Raw genomic sequence first — 18,929 nt, 5'->3', positions numbered from 1 at the left:
ATGAAGTCCACATTTTTTAAATCTACTAACAACTGGACATGACAATTGGCCCCAGATCCGACAACATAATTCCTTGCAAATAAATGATATCGTAAGACAGTCAGACAATAAGACAGTTGCGTAAGACAGACAAACTATCTTGAATAAATAAAGTACAGTATTTACATAACAGGAAATCCATTGTGGTTACAGTTCCTGGAAGTGACTCAAAAATCAAAGCTGAAGAAAATTCCATTGTTTTTGTTTCAGCATACAAGGGAAAGTATGGCAGGTGTGAAGACCACCAAGTTTCTAATCTCTCTCGAACATACTTTTCGAGATCTGGTTTAGCATGCACCAATTTAGCTACCTCTTGTAAATAATGTTATTTTAAATTTTGTGTTAATGAGTACCAATAGTTTTCACATAAAATATTGAATCGATTTATGTAATTCTGAAGCCTTTCCAAGAAGATTAGCAGATACAATGCATTTGTCCATTAGGACTGATCCACCTCGTGGTCTAAAGCTAGTGTGTCTGCACTGCCACTTGGGGCAAAACCCCAGTGATTTCTGGCCCCCTCCAGGACTGCAGGTGCTGAAGAGTGTTGGGCAGACACTCACTGAAGTACCATGCAACAACCACGATCTTGGGCACTTAAAAGGTTATCAACTTGAAACCTAGTTAATTAAAGAAAAACAAAGCTAGTTAAAAGAAGTTTGATATAATATCTGCCCACAGCCTCCTGCCAATTGTTGTAGTTTTACAATCACATTTTCCTATTTCTGATGACTTTTTCCTCTCCCCTCCTGCTGAGTGGTACCTCCCCACATACACAAGAGAACAAAAGGGGAAACTGTCTAGATAGAGGAAACAATGAAACGGACTACAAAAAGTACTGTCTAATGCACAAAGTAACCACTGAAAAAAAGTGTTTTCTTCTCTCTAATCTTTCAGTTGCAGTAATCATTGGTGTTATTGATCATATGGTAAAAGTTTTCAGTCAGATGTGTAACTTAAACTGACAGAGTCCCTTTAAGGAGCTGTGCAGTTGGGGATCTTGTCCAATCTGCCACTGGAAGGCCAGTGGTTAGAGAGACTGGTGAAGGAAAGAAGGACGGGAGAATTGTCAGGGCTCCATGCAGAACCTCCTTCTTTACCTCTCATCACCAGAAAGTACATTTGTGTGTGAAGTGTTATCACTTTACATCTGTGGCACACCTAGGATGGGACCACGAACTGTCCCATTTGAATACTTCAGTCTGTTAAAGCACATCTAGATGAAGGGCTTTAAAAACCCACCTGCCTGGTCATTTTGGGTAAGTAGGCAAAAGGTTCCCGGCAAGTGATCAGAGCGGGGTAAGCTGAGGTAGACGCTTTTGTCTTCCTGTGTCTCTCAGTATCACCAACCTCAACAGCTCCAAAATGAGTCAGCCATCAAACAAACCAAAAAACTAAAGATCAAGAGAGTTAAAAAAAAATCAAAACCTTTTTGTTTTCCTTCTGGTTTTTGAGCCTTTAGACTGCATCTGACTCACATTTTCAAGCATTTCTCTGCAAACATGGGAGCTAGAATTTTTTTTTTTTTTAAATTGAAAACAGATTCTCATGCAAGTCAACTGACTTCCAGAGCTAAGGCTTTAAAGAAAAACAAATACCATGATGCATTCATAAAATCATGAGTTAGCAACAGTGGTATGTGGAAAGCACCAAGAGGTTCTGGGCACTAAAGGTCTCCTCTGGGGGTGATGACAGGAAGGAATGGAATAATAGCTTAGGCAGTGCTAATTCTTTTTTTAGGAGGGTGTAAAGCAGCTGAAGACACTACTGTTTTCACAGGATGTGGAAAGACAGACAGGGGAGCAGAGCAGGTGCTGAGTTGCTGTTCTTTTCATGGGGTGGGAGGTGGGGAGAAAATACAGAGTACTACAGGGCTCTTTAATCTAGTGGAGAAAAGCAAAACAAGAACTAATAGCCGGAAGCTGAAGCCAAACAAAGTCAAAGTAAAAATCAAGTGCAAATTTATAAAAGTGAGAGGGATTAGCTACGAGCACTAACTACCAAGGGAAATGACTGATTTTTTTATCTCAGTGCGTACAAATCAAGACTGGATGCCTTTCTGGAAGATATGCTTGAATCAGGCTGGGCTCAGTAATGGGGTAACTAGGTACAATTTAATAGTCTATGATATATAGGAAGTCAGACTAGATGATCTAATTGTCCTTTCTGGCCTTAAATTCTATAAATCTCTGAAAGAGGAACTCCAAGGCTATAGACACTTTTAATAATCTGAGGTCCTAGATAGTGGACAATGTTACAAAAAAAAGCAAGTTCTTTGAAGCATTCCCCTCTTCCCATTAGCATACTCTAAAACTAAATCTTGCATGGGTTTGGCTGATCTCAGAGGTCCTCAGAAAGGAACGTCCAGTTACACTCTCAGTAGGAGGAGAACGGTGGCCGAATGTGTGTTTGGCAGACTGAAATGCCATTGGCACAGTTTACGGAACAATTTGGATGCCAGTGTCATCAGTTCTGTCTGCATTATTGTGGTTTGCTGTGCTCCTCACGATCTTTGTGAATCCAAAAGGGGAGCCATTTTCTCCCAAATGTACCTCTGACAGTAATGGACTGCTGAACTGGCACACTCAGCCAGAAAGTGCACCTGTCACAGCTGGAGCAGGATGCACCCAGGCAACAGAATCAGGGAGCTTTGTGCACTCACATTGTGGACTTGCATGGCTGAATGGAAGAGGAAGAATAGTATGTTTATGTATTTGCACATCACTTTTTACTGTAACTAAAGTACTCGCTGTACACTACGAATGGGGTGTTTGTGTGATTGTCATGAATTGTCAATTGTGGATGTGATGATCGCTTATACAACATGGAAGGGAGAGGCAGTGGTTTTTAATGACATGAATTCTGTGTTTTCATTATGGATTGATCTAAACAGATGTACTGGGAAATTGTTTGGATACAACTTCCTCATTGCACCTTACGATGTTTATCTTTATGCTTCAAAATGTACATCATACGATGTGATGCAATGATAGTAATAAACTTTTAAAATAAAAGCCTTTATTTGTGAACATGGCTATACTACCAAAAGAGAGATATTAATAAGCCTCTGCTTAACTTGAAATATTGCAGATTCCACAATATTATGCTTCCACTACAATTCTGACAATGGGAGCCCTGGGCGGCTGCTCTCAGGCTCAGGTCCCCACTCTCAGCCCTGAGCTGTCGACAGCAGAAACACGGAAAAGTAATAGTGGACTTTTATTATTTACAATAATAAGGTCCATTATTACTTTTCTGCAATTTTCCATGGCTTGTCCGCAACTTAGCTGCAATTTTTTGACAATCATCCTGCAATTCAAGTAGGGCCTTACACATTAAAGCACTGCTAGACAGGCAAGCTACCATTATAACATGAAAACACCAGTAATAAACCAACACCAAAACTAGTAATAAAATAAAGTCCATAGCACAGCAGTTTCATAAGCCAAGGCAAAATGTGGTATGCAGGGTCCTTTAGAATAACAGTGGGGACAGTTACTCCATTTCTGACAATGTCTTTTAATGGGAATCGTGCCCCTGCCGCGTCCAAGAAGGTAGACTCCCACTTAGCAGAAAATCCTGGCATCAGAACCTTTTCCAGTGCAGCCCACATTGTCATCTATGAATCAGCTTCTGTGGTCCACAAAGGCTTGTATATCAATGGAGTAACACCCTTTGTGATTAATGTACTCATGTGCTCCTTCAGGAAGGAAAACTATGGGCACATGAGTCCCCTCAGTGGCCCCACCACAGTCTGGAAACCCCATTCTCTCAAAACCAGCAATTACTTCAGGGATATTGTTTATGCCCACCACCTCTGGGTAAATCACACATCCAATTGCCTCAAAAACCTCAGTCTCCACTTTGTTGACTTTCCAACACCAAACTGATTAGCAACGGTAATAATCTGGGGTAGCCAGCTTCCAGACAGTTATAGCAACTCACTTCCGAACCTTCATAGTCGCCCTCGGGTGTGTGTTGTGATGCTGAAGGATCAAGGTAAGCTACTCACAAAACTCCAGAAACATAGCTTTCTTCATATGAGAGTTCTGGAGCTGGTCATCCAATGTCTGCATGAAGTTGGTCATCCAATGTCTGCATGACGATGTGATGCCACCAGTCTGTGCTCATGGTCATGCTCTAGAAGCAGTCTACACAGGGAGCATCAGTAGCTATACCAACAGTTGTGAGCAGCATCAGCTAGTTTGAGTCTGCCACGTCTGTATCATCTTCCTCTGGCAGGTGCCTTTGGTAGGACAGAAAATGCCACCAAAACGTACACTAGCATCTCATGGATGTTCTCCTCCATGTTGCTGGCTCCAGTTGCTAGGTGTGCACAGACCCAAAAGACGGCTTGGCAGGACACGTTGGCAGGCTACAACAAACTTCCTATAAAGTACCAGTCAAGTTTTCCCAGTGCCCCCAGAACCAACGACTAGAACAGCTACAGCTGGGGATGGCACTATGATGCCAGAGAAAGGCTGGATTGACTCAGGTCTGTGTAGTGTAGCGTAGACAGGACTCACACCCATGCTCGGACAAGTCCAGAAATTCTAAACCAAGGATGAATATTCAGTGTAGATGCTCAAGCCCGTGCTCACAAACACTGAGAATGCAGGCTCGAGTCCAACAGATTCTGGGCTTATGCTGAAGTGTAGACATACCCGATGGCTTCACATAGAAGTTGAAAATGCTGGGGAGACCAATACATATTACAAAGCAAAAGAACAATTGCATTCACTCTCATGGGCAAAACCCTAGTACACAGAGTTGTGAAAGATCTCTATCCATTTTACGCAGTGCAAATAAATAGAGTTATTATTTGCAGTGCAAATAAATAAAGTACATTCAGAAAACTACCAGCTGTTTTTGGAGAGTTCCATGAATTGGATGTGCCTCTACAACTGTTTTGATAAGAAAGCTATTTTCTTTCCAACATGTGAGACCTTTGCACTGCACTGCAGGAAAGAATAATGTATTTGGCTGTTGACCTCTGGACTTCAAAAAATTGAATTATTACCGAGATTTCGACATGTGAAAGGATACAGTTTGTAGATCCATATGAGATTACCAGATATATATTAGCCAGGTACCTAAAATTTACTAGCCAAAGGCTAATCAAATGATGAGGGGGATATGCCCCACTTGTAAGGTCGAGGACAGTGCCCAGGTAAGAAGATCAGCCCCTCCCCCTTCAACTGCTGCAAATGATGCTGCTGAATGCAGTCCTTTAGTTCTGTCTCTATGACTTGGGCTCCTAAGTGCTGTGGTAATACATAATAATAATAATAATAATAATAATAATAATGTTGACCTCCAGATAGCAGTAGCCCAATAAACTGGAAACTCCACCCACTCGGGATGTGGAAAGGATCTTACTCTTTTCATTCTCCATACACCCTGAAAGCCTCCTGACTTTGGAAAGGAAGGGAACTAATAGCTGACCCCCTCTTCCCACCTCTCCCTCCCCACATCCTGAGAAATCTTCCCACAAATAACTCCATAATCACTGTTCATAGTTTTTCCATGCAGCAGATGAGTGAAATCAACAGGACTAATGTCCGTTTCACTGAGGTCCACAGGATTATCAAAAGCAGCAGTGAAACTGAGCAGGGTCTTATGAGTTTCACTCTGCCACTAACAGCAGAAGCACAGTCATCTGTCCACAGACTCAGGAAGACAGCTCTGCAGTGGTTCACTTATGGAGGGTTATTTTGCAGCCATAAGAGACGGTTTAAATTCCCCACTCACCAGATAGTTTCCTACTCACAAAATGGCACGCTGCTGAGTCCTGAACTGACCTGCTATAAAGTCATGGTAAACTAACAGCAAATACCAGATCCAGATGTGCCAAGTAAAAAGAAAACCTTTATTGCTGAGTGCTGAAAAGTTATTTTGATAAAAATGTATAATATTATTTCTACAATGTCAAACTTGCATGGTACTCTACAGAAAAGTAGAACAGAAGGTAGAGTTCTTTTATACAGGTCAGAATATCAGATCTTAGAAGCTGCAATTCTACAAGCAGATGCTGCTAATAACCAAAATTAGTGGAGGTGTACATTCTGACAAGATCAGGGTACAAAAGAAGAAAATATAGGTAGGAGATTTAGTTTAGTTCACAGATTTCTATGATTTTGCTTTATGCAGGAAAAGAACAAAAATTAGAAATAAGAAAATAAGCAATTATTTGTGTTAGAATTACGCTAGCTTTTCCAGGAGCAGCTTTTCTAAAATTACACAATATGAACAAATGAGCTGTTTTTTTTTAATCTTCAGCAAAATTTTAGATACTTCCATCACAATTGCCTTTTCCATGCTTTTTGTGAGGACTTACAGTAGAAACTCAGTTACGAACACCAGAGTTACGAACTGACCAGGCAACCACACACCTCATTTGGAATGGGAAGTACACAATCAGGCAGCAGCAGAGACAGAAAAAAAAAGAAAAAGAAAATACAGTACACTATTGTGTTAAATGTAAACTACTAAAAAAATAAAAGGGAAAGTAGCATTTTTCTTCTGCATAGTAAAGTTTCAAAGCTATATTAAGTCAATGTTCTGTTGTAAACTTCTGAAAGAACAACCATAACAATTTGTTCAGAGTTATGAACATTTCAGAGTTACAAACAACCGTCATTCCCAATGTGTTCGTAACTGAGGTTTTACTGTACAAATATAGTACAGTGCAATTTAAGAGCATAAGTAGCATTGTCAATAGAGCCTATTATGCTTACAGTGCCAAAAAGAAACTGACGATGTACCTGGTTACTGTTTTTAGCAGCTGAGTTGATCTGAGCTGTACTTGAAGAGAGGGAATCAAAAAAGGCTTGGTCAGCTACTGAATTGCCACAAGGAAATCCATCTTTTGCACCTTCCGTTAGAATCTGAAAACAGACAAAGCTGTTTTAAGACATCTGTCATTCTTATAGGAAATAAGTTACATTGTTTTATGTGCTGTTGTTACTTCAATTGTTCTCAGGGTCACTAGAACTACTGAAATTAAAGGATTTTAAAAATGAATTGATGGAATTCCATCTTTAACCGCAGACAATAGAATCAGCTCCAAACTAACAATCCAGAGCATCGTGTACACTTCCTGCATTCAACGATTTATCAAATTTGGGTATTAACAGCAAGTATGGCCCATTGTTTTATGGGAACTGGAAGAGGACAGGAAGAAGTCTATTGTTGTATGGCCATGTTAGTTGCATCACTAGATAATTTGTGGAAAAAAAGCCTACACCAGAATCAGATTTTTTTTTTTTTTAAATAAATCCTCATTCTTGTACTTGTTCAATTATTCTGGAACAGGATGTGCGTATTATTTGTGGTTCTCTTGTGAACTACCAGTGACATTAACATTTTACAGATTAAACAATCTCCACTACGTACAACTTCTCCTTTCTCTAAAGGAGATACAGTACACTAGGCAACACTGAGAAGTCAGCATTTACCAGAAGTTACTATATCCCCTCTCTATACTTAGAATAGGCAGTAAACATAATCACTTGACTTTTTTTTTTAAATAGTAATTGTATATGGTATTCAGATACGTGTTTACTCTGACCTTCTAAACTATTAATACAAAATGATTTTTAGTGGAACTAAGTACTGCCATCTTTCATCACGGCTTCAGTCTAGAGAATTAAATGAAGGTTTCCAATATTAAAATAAATAAATAAAATAAAATAAAATAAAAGCATGGAATCTGCCTTAGCTCTGCTTTACCAAGTATTTCTGTATTGTTATATTGTGGTCTCTTACTTCAACATAATCTGTTGGAACAAGTCCCCTCTCTCCTTTGCTGTTTTTTCCTTCCAACCAACCTCCACCTATGTCCTAAAGAAATAAAAATAAACATTATACAAATATTTTCTCTAGATTAAAGCATACTTCAGCATCTACTATAGTTTTGTAGTTGATACTTGAAAATAGGATTTGAGAGAAAGATATGACTGAGACCTTGGGCAAATTCATTTAAACCTTCCAGAGCATCAATTTTCTCATTATAAGAGGAGGATAATATTAACCAGGCCTCCCTCACATAGATGTTGTGAATTTTAACTGTTTTCAAAATTGTAGGAAATTATTAAAAAACTAAGTTAACAGAACATTAGCTAGCTTGCAAAGTCAAAAGAACGTGAAAAATTTAGGTTGCACACACAACCTTAATTCATCCCCCTTGTGCACATGCATGGTGATAAAGACTTAAATTACATGATCACATACTCTTCGTACAGTACCCCTGCCTCATTCAACACACAGGATAGACAATGCTCAGGGAATGAATCAGAATTGCATAGTCAATGAGACTGTTTGTAGGATCTCCACCTCATTTGCTGCAGATGTTGGAACTGAATGGAGGCAGGGAACTGCAGGAAGAGTAAGGATTGTCTCATGCATTATGGCAGGTGAATGCCATACCAAAGAACTCAGAAAATAGTTCCTCCCACCCTTTTTCTTGTCTGTCTAGTTTGTAAGCTCTTAGAGATAGAAACAGTTTCTCGCTAAGTATTTGTACAATGTCTAAGACCGGGGGATGGGTGTGTGGGGGGGTGTGCGCTAGATCTCAGTGGAGCCACTCCACACTAGCATAATATGTATACTAAAGAACAACAAGATACTTAAGGCTTTGCAGCCTTCATAAAAGAAATTGACTAGGGTTGATAGCAGGACAACATGACCTGGAATAAACTGGGCCTATTAGAAATCGAAGCGTCTCTCAACCACCGGTTGTACAATGAGCTGATTCATATATGGTAAATTAGGCCTGTGTATGCTAAAGAATCTCTGTTGGCCTTCAAATTTCTGAATCTCAACTGTTTTAATATATATTCATTTTCAGCATATTAAGTGAAAAAAACAAAACCAAATAAAGTTTATATGCAGATAAATGGTGATTTATATTGATGACAAATCTTCAATTACATCTGACTGAAGGGAAATTTATATATAAACAAAGGCCCAGTTAACACTCCCTGAAACAGTTTTTGAAGGTTTTTGTTTGTTTGAATGATCTCATAATATTTACAGACAGGTTGCCTGGTCAATGTGAACCAAGCTAAGCCACTGAATAAGCAGTTTCCCGAAGATCTAAAAAGTCTTGCACTATCTTTTGAAAAAAGAAAAGGAGTACTTGTGGCACCTTAGAGACTAACCAATTTATTTGAGCATGAGCTTTCGTGAGCTACAGCTCACTTCATCGGATGCATACCGTGGAAACTGCAGCAGACTTTATATACACACAGAGAATATGAAACAATACCTCCTCCCACCCCACTGTCCTGCTGGTAATAGCTTATCTAAAGTGATCATCAAGTTGGGCCATTTCCAGCACAAATCCAGGTTTTCTCGCCCTCCACCCCCCCACACAAATTCACTCTCCTGCTGGTGATAGCCCATCCAAAGTGACAACTCTCCACACAATGTGCATGACAATCAAGTTAGGCCATTTCCTGCACAAATCCAGGTTCTCTCACCTCCCCACCCCCCTCCCAAAAACCACACACACAAACTCACTATCCCGCTGGCAATAGCTCATCCAAAGTGACCACTCTCCCCACAATGCGCATGATAATCAAGGTGGGCCACCCCCAGCACAAATCCAGGCCTTCTCACCCCCCCCCCACCTCCATATACACACAAACTCACTTTCCAAGTGAGTTTGTGTGTGTATGGAGGTGGGGGGGGGTGAGGAGTTTGTGTGTATATGGAGGTGGGGGGGGTGAGGAGGCCTGGATTTGTGCTGGGGGTGGCCCACCTTGATTATCATGCGCATTGTGGGGAGAGTGGTCACTTTGGATGAGCTATTGCCAGCGGGATAGTGAGTTTGTGTGTGTGGTTTTTGGGAGGAGGGTGGGGAGGTGAGAGAACCTGGATTTGTGCAGGAAATGGCCCAACTTGATTGTCATGCACATTGTGTGGAGAGTTGTCACTTTGGATGGGCTATCACCAGCAGGAGAGTGAATTTGTGTGGGGGGGTGGAGGGCGAGAAAACCTGGATTTGTGCTGGAAATGGCCCAACTTGATGATCACTTTAGATAAGCTATTACCAGCAGGACAGTGGGGTGGGAGGAGGTATTGTTTCATATTCTCTGTGTGTGTATATAAAGTCTGCTGCAGTTTCCACGGTATGCATCCGATGAAGTGAGCTGTAGCTCACGAAAGCTCATGCTCAAATAAATTGGTTAGTCTCTAAGGTGCCACAAGTACTCCTTTTCTTTTTGCGAATACAGACTAACACGGCTGTTACTCTGAAAACTATCTTTTGAAAACACTTACTGTTGCTGCTCTCTAGCACCCTATTCTTCACCAGGGCCCTAACTCTGCAAAGCATTTAAGCAAGTGCTTGAAATTAAGTACATAGTAGTTCCAATGACTTCAGTAGGAATTATACTTTGCTGAAGTGCTTTGATGAACCAGAACCCAAAACTTAAGGCCACCTTTGATTGGTGCACAAGACAGGTGCTTGGACATTAAGGGTATGTTTACATTGCAATGTAAGCCCTGAGTTAGTGGGACTCGAGTCAGCTGACCGGTGTTCGGGAACCCTGGCCTGGATGTCTACATCGGGGTGGCCAACCTGAGCCTGAGAAGGAGACAGAATTTACCAATATACATTGCCAAAGAGCCACAATAATATGTCAGCAGTCTCCCATCATCTCCCCCCCTGCTCCCAGCACCCCCACCCACCAGCAGCCCTGCCAATCAGCGCCTCCCCTGCCCTCCCCATCAGCTGTTTTGTGGCATGCAAGAGGCTCTGGGGGGGGAGAGGAAGGAGCGAGTGCATGGCAGGCTCAGGGGAGGGGGTGGGAAGGGGTGGAGTGGGGGCAGGGCCTGTGGCAGAGCTAGGCATTGAGCAGTGAGCAGCCCCCGGCACATTGGAAAGTTGGCGCCTGTAGCTCCAGCCCCGGAGTTCGTACCTATACAAGGAGCTGCATATTAACTGCTGAAAAGCCACATGTGGCTCTGGAACCACAGGTTGACCACCCTGTCTACATGGTATTTTAAACCTAGGTAAAGGCTTTTCTAACCTATGCTCGAACCTAGGGCTCTGGCGTCCACACTGCACTGTAGACCTGAGTCAAAGTAACCATATCCCAGAGTCCCTAATGCCCACCCCCACACCTGGCTACTCTAGCCCTAGGACCATGGTGCACTGTGGGAAAACTGTACTGCCTATTCTGCACGTTATCATCAGGAAGAAGCTTGCTTTATAAAAGTTATGATCAGTTTGCTCTCCATTGCAAACCCAGAGGGCTCTCTGATAGCGCGCTTGCAGCTCGGTGATCAGAAGAGAATGGGTTAACACTGACCTGAGCTGCTGCCTTTTGCAAAGAGAGGGTGGCTTCCATTTTTAACAGAGTAAATTGCAGATTGTTGGGAGAGAGAGAGAGGACTAAGGAAGTTGGCTCATGGAACTGTGGGATACTGCTGGCTGACTCCCAGGACTTAAGTCAAGCAAGGCTGCATCTACACACAAAGCAATAGGGCTCGTACCCTGGGGTCCCAGCTTAACTCGAGCTCACACCCTCTAGGGGCCTGGACCCCAAGTTCAAGCCCTGGGTTAGCGCAATTAAAGTGTAGACATAAGGGGGGTTAGACTTGAGCCCAGACCCAAGCACAGGCTTACACGGCAGTGTAGACATACTCTAACTTTTTACTCTTAGCCTATAACCTGAACACTTCAGTATCCCAAAAGAAAAGGTTTTCTATAAAACCTGATAGAGATGTTCTCATTACTTTTTATGGATGCCAAATTTCAATCAAAGTGTTTGTACAGAAGCAAAATCTATTCCTACAGAGTTTCAACAACCCATTATAGAGATTTACTATGAGACTATGGCCTAACAGCAAAAGAATAGTCTTTCACTAGCCAAGATGACTGAAATATAAAAACATAAAAATACATACAGCATAAATAGTAAAGTGTGAATTAAAAAAAATAATATTTTTGCAAGTGTTACCAGTAATTCTGGTAGAGAAGATTTAAAAATTTTCCTAAAATCTGACTGATATTTAGTTAGGAGTAAAATTGTTGATTCTGCAAAGACTTTTGCTTGTAGAGAGCCTCATACCACTTGAATAGTCCCATTAAAGTTAATGGACCTACTCAGAGGGCACAAAGTTTTGCATAAAGCTTAAGCTTTTACAAGATCAGAGCCTTAATATTCTCTCCCACTCCATGAACACTGCCCTAACAATAAAAGGATCAATTAGAAACAGAAGTTTTGTTGTGTTAAAGCCTGTATAAATTGGTGTCCTTGCATTTGGACAACATTTAGATTTGAATGTGAAAAATGTTTTTTAAGTTGAAATTCATCAGAATTTTAGAATGACCATTTAGATACAAACAATAATCAATGCAAAAAGAGACTACATAAAAATGCTGAGTAACTACCTCAACCCCAAAAAGACAATAAATTCAGATTTAATGGTGTCACTATCATTAGCATGTTCTTGTGACATGGCACTAAAGTACAGATGGTACGAGAGGACAATACTGATCAGAGACCACTAACATGCCTAGGTACAGAGAAGTAAAGTCATGCCTAATTGCACTCTGAGCTTGCTTTTATTAATTTAAATTTACCATTACTGGAATAATCTTTTGCATTTAATTTATTTGCCTTTACCCTAGAAGGAGGAAGGGAGACTGTGCAAGAGCTTTCCCATTAGATGCCATTCAGCCTCTCTTTTCAGCACAAACCCCTAGAAGTAGGTCAGTGCATTGTAGCCTGGTTTCCATTTGATTTCTCTTACCGGATTGGTAATTATGATGATCTCCCCTTCATTAACTGTCAGCTCATTGTTTCCAGGTTCAGCAGCGAAGTCATACATCACCCGAGCCTATGGGCAGAAAGAAGCTATTTAAATATTCAACATTCACACTGGAAAATATCAGCAGAACTTCATGATTCATAACCAGTAAGAGAAATGGTTGGGTGGGAGGAAAGAAGGGCGTGGGCCGAGCAACACAAATGACATATCACACAAATCTTAATACAATGTGCATTTGAACTTGACAATGTCAATGCCAAAATCTGCTTCCAGCAAAAACTTTAAAATGCATCCAAAAAACAAAGCCACCCCCACAAAATCAGGATCTGTGATATATCCCACAAATCAGGATCCGCGATATATAGCTCTCTGCAAAAGGCAAACAGCAATTATCTAATTCTACAGCCAAAGCATTATATCTCAGCAAGCAGCCAGATGAACCACTGTCTGCAGCATGCAGGACCTATTGGTAGAACTAAAGTGAGAGCCCATACTCTGATTTTTAGCAGATCTTCTTTCAGTGCTAGAGGCAGAAGAAAATCAGTTCCCCTAATGTGCTATTCTGTAGGAAACACTTCTACTCTGACTCATGTAGGACGACTTTTATGAAGTGAGCATTTCAAAAAGAGGATACAGAAGTCATTTTACATGTTCAGATAATCACAGCTATACATAAAGCAACATGAGTCTTACAATTCATTTATTGTGATTGTTCCTCTTGTAAGTTAAAGGAAATAAATACTGAACAATAGGAGTTTTAACTTAAATAGAATACACATCCCCAAAGTATGTAGACAGTGCTTACCCATTAGCCTTTACCTAACTGTAGTTCAACTTGGTTTTTTACAAATTAACCTAAGTTACAAATTAACCTAAGTTACACAAACATTTTCTGGTGAGAGAGTTAAGGTTGGTCTGTACATATCAAGCACAACCACAAAAGCATAGAAATGAAAAGTTAGATTGAGTTTAAAGTTAACTGACAGAACCTCCCCTCTGCTCCACCAGAGAGGGACACCTCACCACTGGAGCCACCATTAATCACACCAAAACCTGAATTCTACCACCTCTAGGGATGTCAGCCTTCAGACAACTCTTCCACAAACTTACCACCAGCACACGAGACCAACCAAGATAGCTCACAAAAAAAATCTCACTAGGTACACATTTTTGGCCCTTTACAGTCTTTTTAAGGCAAAAAATTTGTAAAACTCCAAATTAACTATTTAAAGGTAGTTTTTAACTGCTTAGAACTCGGAAGCCAATTAATAGGATTTGAAAATACTGAAAATTACAGTTTTACTTACATTATGTGCCAAAATTTGGAGCAAATAAACTGTATTTTGCATAAAGAAGGGGAGTTATTAATCCATTTTTAACTAGAAAATGAAAGTTAGAAAGTTCTTCCTCATAGCTAACCTAAATCCCCCTTGGTGCAGAGTAAGCCAATTACTTTAATAGCCCTTAACATATTTGAAGACACATTATCGTTACAGTCATACAGAATTCCACCTATATTACTACTTTAATTTTCTTCCATCAAATTCCCTTTCCTGAATCTTTACTCTACATTTAAGGCAGAAATATAAAAATAAATCAAATCTCATTTTTCTCTAACTTTTGAAACAGATGTTGAGATAATTTGAGACACCTCCTCACCCCCATAACATCTTGAAGGAGGTTTTGGATCAAAATTTTAGTCTACATTTATACATATTCCATATATATTGACATATCCTTATCCCCACCAAAAGTACCAATATTTATTTACCATCCCCAACTTCTCTTCACCCCTACCAACCTCCCACTCCTCCCCCACAAAAACAAACCCAACAGGAAAAAAGCCACCACAATCCACACTAAACCAAAAAGCTGTCATTTATAAAACACTCCCTCTCTCTACCTATGGTGCTCATAGGGGTGCACAGATAATTAAAGTAGGATTTGCTCTGGTGGATGTCACTGTAGAAGTGCCAAGCAGCAGTAAACACAGAATACTAAAACATATTTAATTTAGAAGGTCCAAATTAGTACTGTTAACTGTAAGTGTCATGTCATATCTTAGCTGTTTAAAAAATTGTAGCCATGTACAAAAGTCTTTTCCTGTGGAACTGAAACAAAACAGGAAAATAAAGTTAAAAAAATCTTAGGTGGCTGGTGTGCTGAGACCACTGCCTGTCATGCTGACCAGTAGTGTCTCTGTTTCCATGTACTTCCTTGTTGGTCTGTCTGTATCCATTTGTTGTCTCTTGTCTTATATTTAGATGCTAAGCTCTTTGGAGGCAGGGACTATCTTTTTGTTCTCTGTTTGTACAGCACCGAGCACAGTGGGATCCTGGCCCATGACAGGCTCCAAGGTACTATGAAAATATAAATGATAAATATAATAATCAGTCCATTTCCAAGAGGAAATATTCTTTTTGCAACTAGCAAGTTATTCATGCAGCAGCTTCCAGTTTTATTTGTGTCATAAGAACATAAGAATGGCCATACTGGGTCAGACCAATGGTCCATCTACTCAGTATCCTGTCTTCTGACATTGGCCAGAGCCAGATGCTTCAGAGGAGGTGAATGGAAGAGAGCAATTTATTGAGTGATTCATCTCCTGTCATCTAGTCCCAGGTTCTAACAGTCAGAGGTTTAGTATCTTGTGTGTAGGAATTTATTTAATGGAAAGAGAAATCAGTCTTTTAAAAAAAGATAAAAATGGAGTAATGAAAGTTTTTGCATGCCTAAAGTATTCTTCTATGCCAGGTTCCTAAAATGCGTAGGAAGAGAACAGTTCCACTTCTGTGAGCCTGAAGTCCACAGCAGGGGAGCAGCAGTAACACAAAACTTGTCCCTATGAATGTTTCTTCTCCTGTAAACAATGTATTGTCTTTATAGAGACTCTATCCTATTCCTCCCATTCTTACAAGTTTAACAGTAACAAATGTGTAACATGCAAAATATAAGCTTTGTTATTCCTAGAAAATCACATACATCAAACTGTATGAACACTGCCATATACTGGGAGAGAAGAATTTATGCCTTGTCTTCATTGCTATAAAAAGGTGTTGGGTATTTTTTTGCTTGTTTGTTTTTACTGCAGGGTAATTAACATATGACCTAACCCAAGGTTAAAAAAATAAAATAAAATAAAACAGCAATAAAACTAGGCACAGTCAGCCCTATAACTCTACCTACAGTTGACCTCACTTAGTTTTACCTCAACCCCTTTCAAGACTTCACTTTACTTTTACCTTCTGGAAAAACTAAATACCTTGTCTTTCACTGTGTGTTTTAATCTTGGGATAGCTCATGTGTTTGTTATCCTGAGGTAAAAATAGCCATTTAGCAGCGAAGAAAAGACCTCAGAATAGGCTAGTGTAAACATGTTATACAAAGTGACACTCTTCATTAGGAAATGAGAACAAGTCAACTTGAGCTTTGCCTCATAGCATCTCCTGATAGCCAATTACAGATCTGAATAAATAGATGGTGTTTTGTTTTTTTGTTAGGATATGTCTACACTGAAATAAAACCGTTGTGGCTGGCCCAGGTCAGCCGATTTGGGCTCAAGCTGTGGGTCTATACAATTGCAGTGTAAAGGTTTGGGCTTGGGCTGGAACCAAGGCTCTAAGATCCCATGTGGGGGGAGAGCGCTTTTAGAAATTACATCCCTATCGAGCGCATTACCCCACCATGTAGACAAACCCTAAGGCTGCACAATGTGACTCCAAACAGAAAGCAGAGGACAGGAGAGCAAGAGAGCACCAGCACAGAATACTGGTGTAACACATGGCTTTGTGGTCATTATGGAGGCATGCTAGCAACCCCTCAGATTTTGCTCTCATATCCAAACTCAATTTGAAGGTTCATTTTAGCTGTAAAATTTCTCATGGTTAGTGTCAGTACACATAGAAATGTTTCTGTAAAGTCTAAAATAAAATATAAATTAGTGTTTTAAGTAGTTACGCTTAAAGAGAAGCAAAAATGGGAAAACAAAAAACATCATATGGATTTGAACCTAATCCTATGTCTACATAACATGAAGATTACATCAAGCTATTGAATACTCTTCTGCTTTAATCAAGTGCACCATTCTTAAGAAATCATGTGTTCTGGGCAAATTTGATACTTACTACACACTACGGGGAACTTTTCCCCTATGAATGGAGACTTCAGCACATCCAGATTATGTTGTGCAAGCCTAACTTAGATGCAAGTGATGCAATGTATAGCCAGAAATGCAGGTCTTAGTAAAGATGTATATAAGGAAAAAGATTTGCTGTGTAATTTTGATTTGTGATGTACCCTGCATCCACTCCCTGTTTGATCCTGGCCAGCTTGGGCACAGTGTTTCTGTATGCCAAATAAAAGGTAACTGAGTGACAAATTCCAGAGTCAAACTGCGTTTTTTGTAACTGAGTGGAAGAGGGTCTCAGGGGAGCCCAACAAAAAAAGTGTAACAATTCAACTGTTACAGGAACTTCTAGGCACTCAAACATTTGCTTAATGGATTCAGAGAAGGACTGGCCATAATATAAAATCAATAAGTGATTCCTGAATTACTCCCCAAATTAATCCAATTAAATTTAACCACAAGCTGTATATTTATCATATGCAATATATAGTTAACCATACACAACACTAACAGAAATTGTTTGTTTAAGTAACCCATTCCTTTGGGGGAGGGAATTTTCCTTAATTTTACCCACTGTTCCTAGTTATCACCCTTCTGTACTATCCTAAGCCCTGGTCTACACTAGGACTTTAGGTTGAATTTAGCAGCGTTAAATCGATGTAAACCTGCACCCGTCCACACGATAAAGCCCTTTATTTCGACTTAAAGGGCTCTTAAAATCGATTTCCTTACTCCACCCCTGACAAGTGGATTAGCGCTTAAATCAGCCTTGCTGGGTCGAATTTGGGGTACTGTGGACACAATTCGACGGTATTGGCCTCCGGGAGCTATCCCAGAGTGCTCCATTGTGACCGCTCTGGACAGCACTCTCAACTCAGATGCACTGGCCAGGTAGACAGGAAAAGAACCGTGAACTTTTGAATCTCATTTCCTGTTTAGCCAGCGTGGCAAGCTCCAGGTGACCATGCAGAGCTCATCAGCAGAGGTGACCATGATGGAGTCCCAGAATCGCAAAAGAGCTCCAGCATGGACTGAACGGGAGGTACGGGATCTGATCACTGTATGGGGAGAGGAATCCGTGCTATCAGAACTCCGTTCCAGTTTTCGAAATGCCAAAACCTGTGTCAAAATCTCCCAGGGCATGAAGGACAGAGGCCATAACAGGGACCCGAAGCAGTGCCGCGTGAAACTGAAGGAGCTGAGGCAAGCCTACCAGAAAACCAGAGAGGCGAATGGCCGCTCCGGGTCAGAGCCCCAAACGTGCCGCTTCTATGATGAGCTGCATGCCATTTTAGGGGGTTCAGCCACCACTACCCCGGCCATGTTGTTTGACTCCTTCAATGGAGATGGAGGCAACACGGAAGCAGGTTTTGGGGACGAAGAAGAAGATGATTAGGAGGAGGTTGTAGATAGCTCACAGCAAGCAAGCAGAAAAACCGCTTTTCCCGACAGCCAGGAACTGTTTCTCACCCTGGACCTGGAGCCAGTACCCCCTGAACCCACCCAAGGCTGCCTCCTGGACCCGGCAGGCAGAGAAGGGACCTCCGGTGAGTGTACCTTTTAAAATACTATACATGGTTTAAAAGCAAGCATGTGAAAGGATTACTTTGCCCTGGCATTCGCAGCTCTCCTGGATGTACTCCCAAAGCCTTTGCAAAAGGTTTCTGGGGAGGGCATCCTTATTGCGTCCTTCATGGTAGTACACTTTACCACTCCAGGCCAGTAACACGTACTCGGGAATCATTGTAGAACAAAGCATTGCAGTGTATGTTTGCTGGCGTTCAAACAACATCCGTTCTTTATCTCTCTGTGTTATCCTCAGGAGAGTGAGATATCATTCATCGTCACCTGGTTGAAATAGAGTGCTTTTCTTCAGGGTACACTCAGAGGAGCCCGTTCCTGCTGGGCTGTTTGCCTGTGGCTGAACAGAAAATGTTCCCCGCTGTTAGCCACGGGGCGGGGGGAGGGTTGAGGGGGTAGC

At 40.9% G+C, this 18,929-nt stretch overlaps 1 protein-coding gene across 5 annotated transcripts in view; it reads right to left on the bottom strand.

Moving 5' to 3' along the window:
* The window catches only part of SNX9 (sorting nexin 9), a 101,249-nt gene that overhangs the window by 53,727 nt on the left and 28,593 nt on the right, over nt 1–18,929 (bottom strand). For 4 of the 5 annotated variants that reach the window (XM_048844132.2, XM_048844131.2, XM_048844136.2 and 1 more), the window contains exons 2-4: nt 12,805–12,891; nt 7,807–7,881; nt 6,804–6,926 (exon numbers count right to left, since the gene is read on the bottom strand). In XM_048844132.2, coding sequence (XP_048700089.1) covers nt 6,804–6,926; nt 7,807–7,881; nt 12,805–12,891 — 285 coding nt within the window. Of the gene's footprint in view, nt 1–6,776; nt 6,927–7,806; nt 7,882–12,804; nt 12,892–18,929 lie in introns of all 5 variants that reach the window. The other variant, XM_048844133.2, reaches the window with a different exon arrangement.

Source organism: Caretta caretta, chromosome 3, assembly GCF_965140235.1.
Source record: "Caretta caretta isolate rCarCar2 chromosome 3, rCarCar1.hap1, whole genome shotgun sequence".
Taxonomy (NCBI): domain Eukaryota; kingdom Metazoa; phylum Chordata; order Testudines; family Cheloniidae; genus Caretta; species Caretta caretta.
Note: the sequence above shows the minus strand (reverse complement) of the source record. Positions and strands in the feature narration are given on the sequence as shown.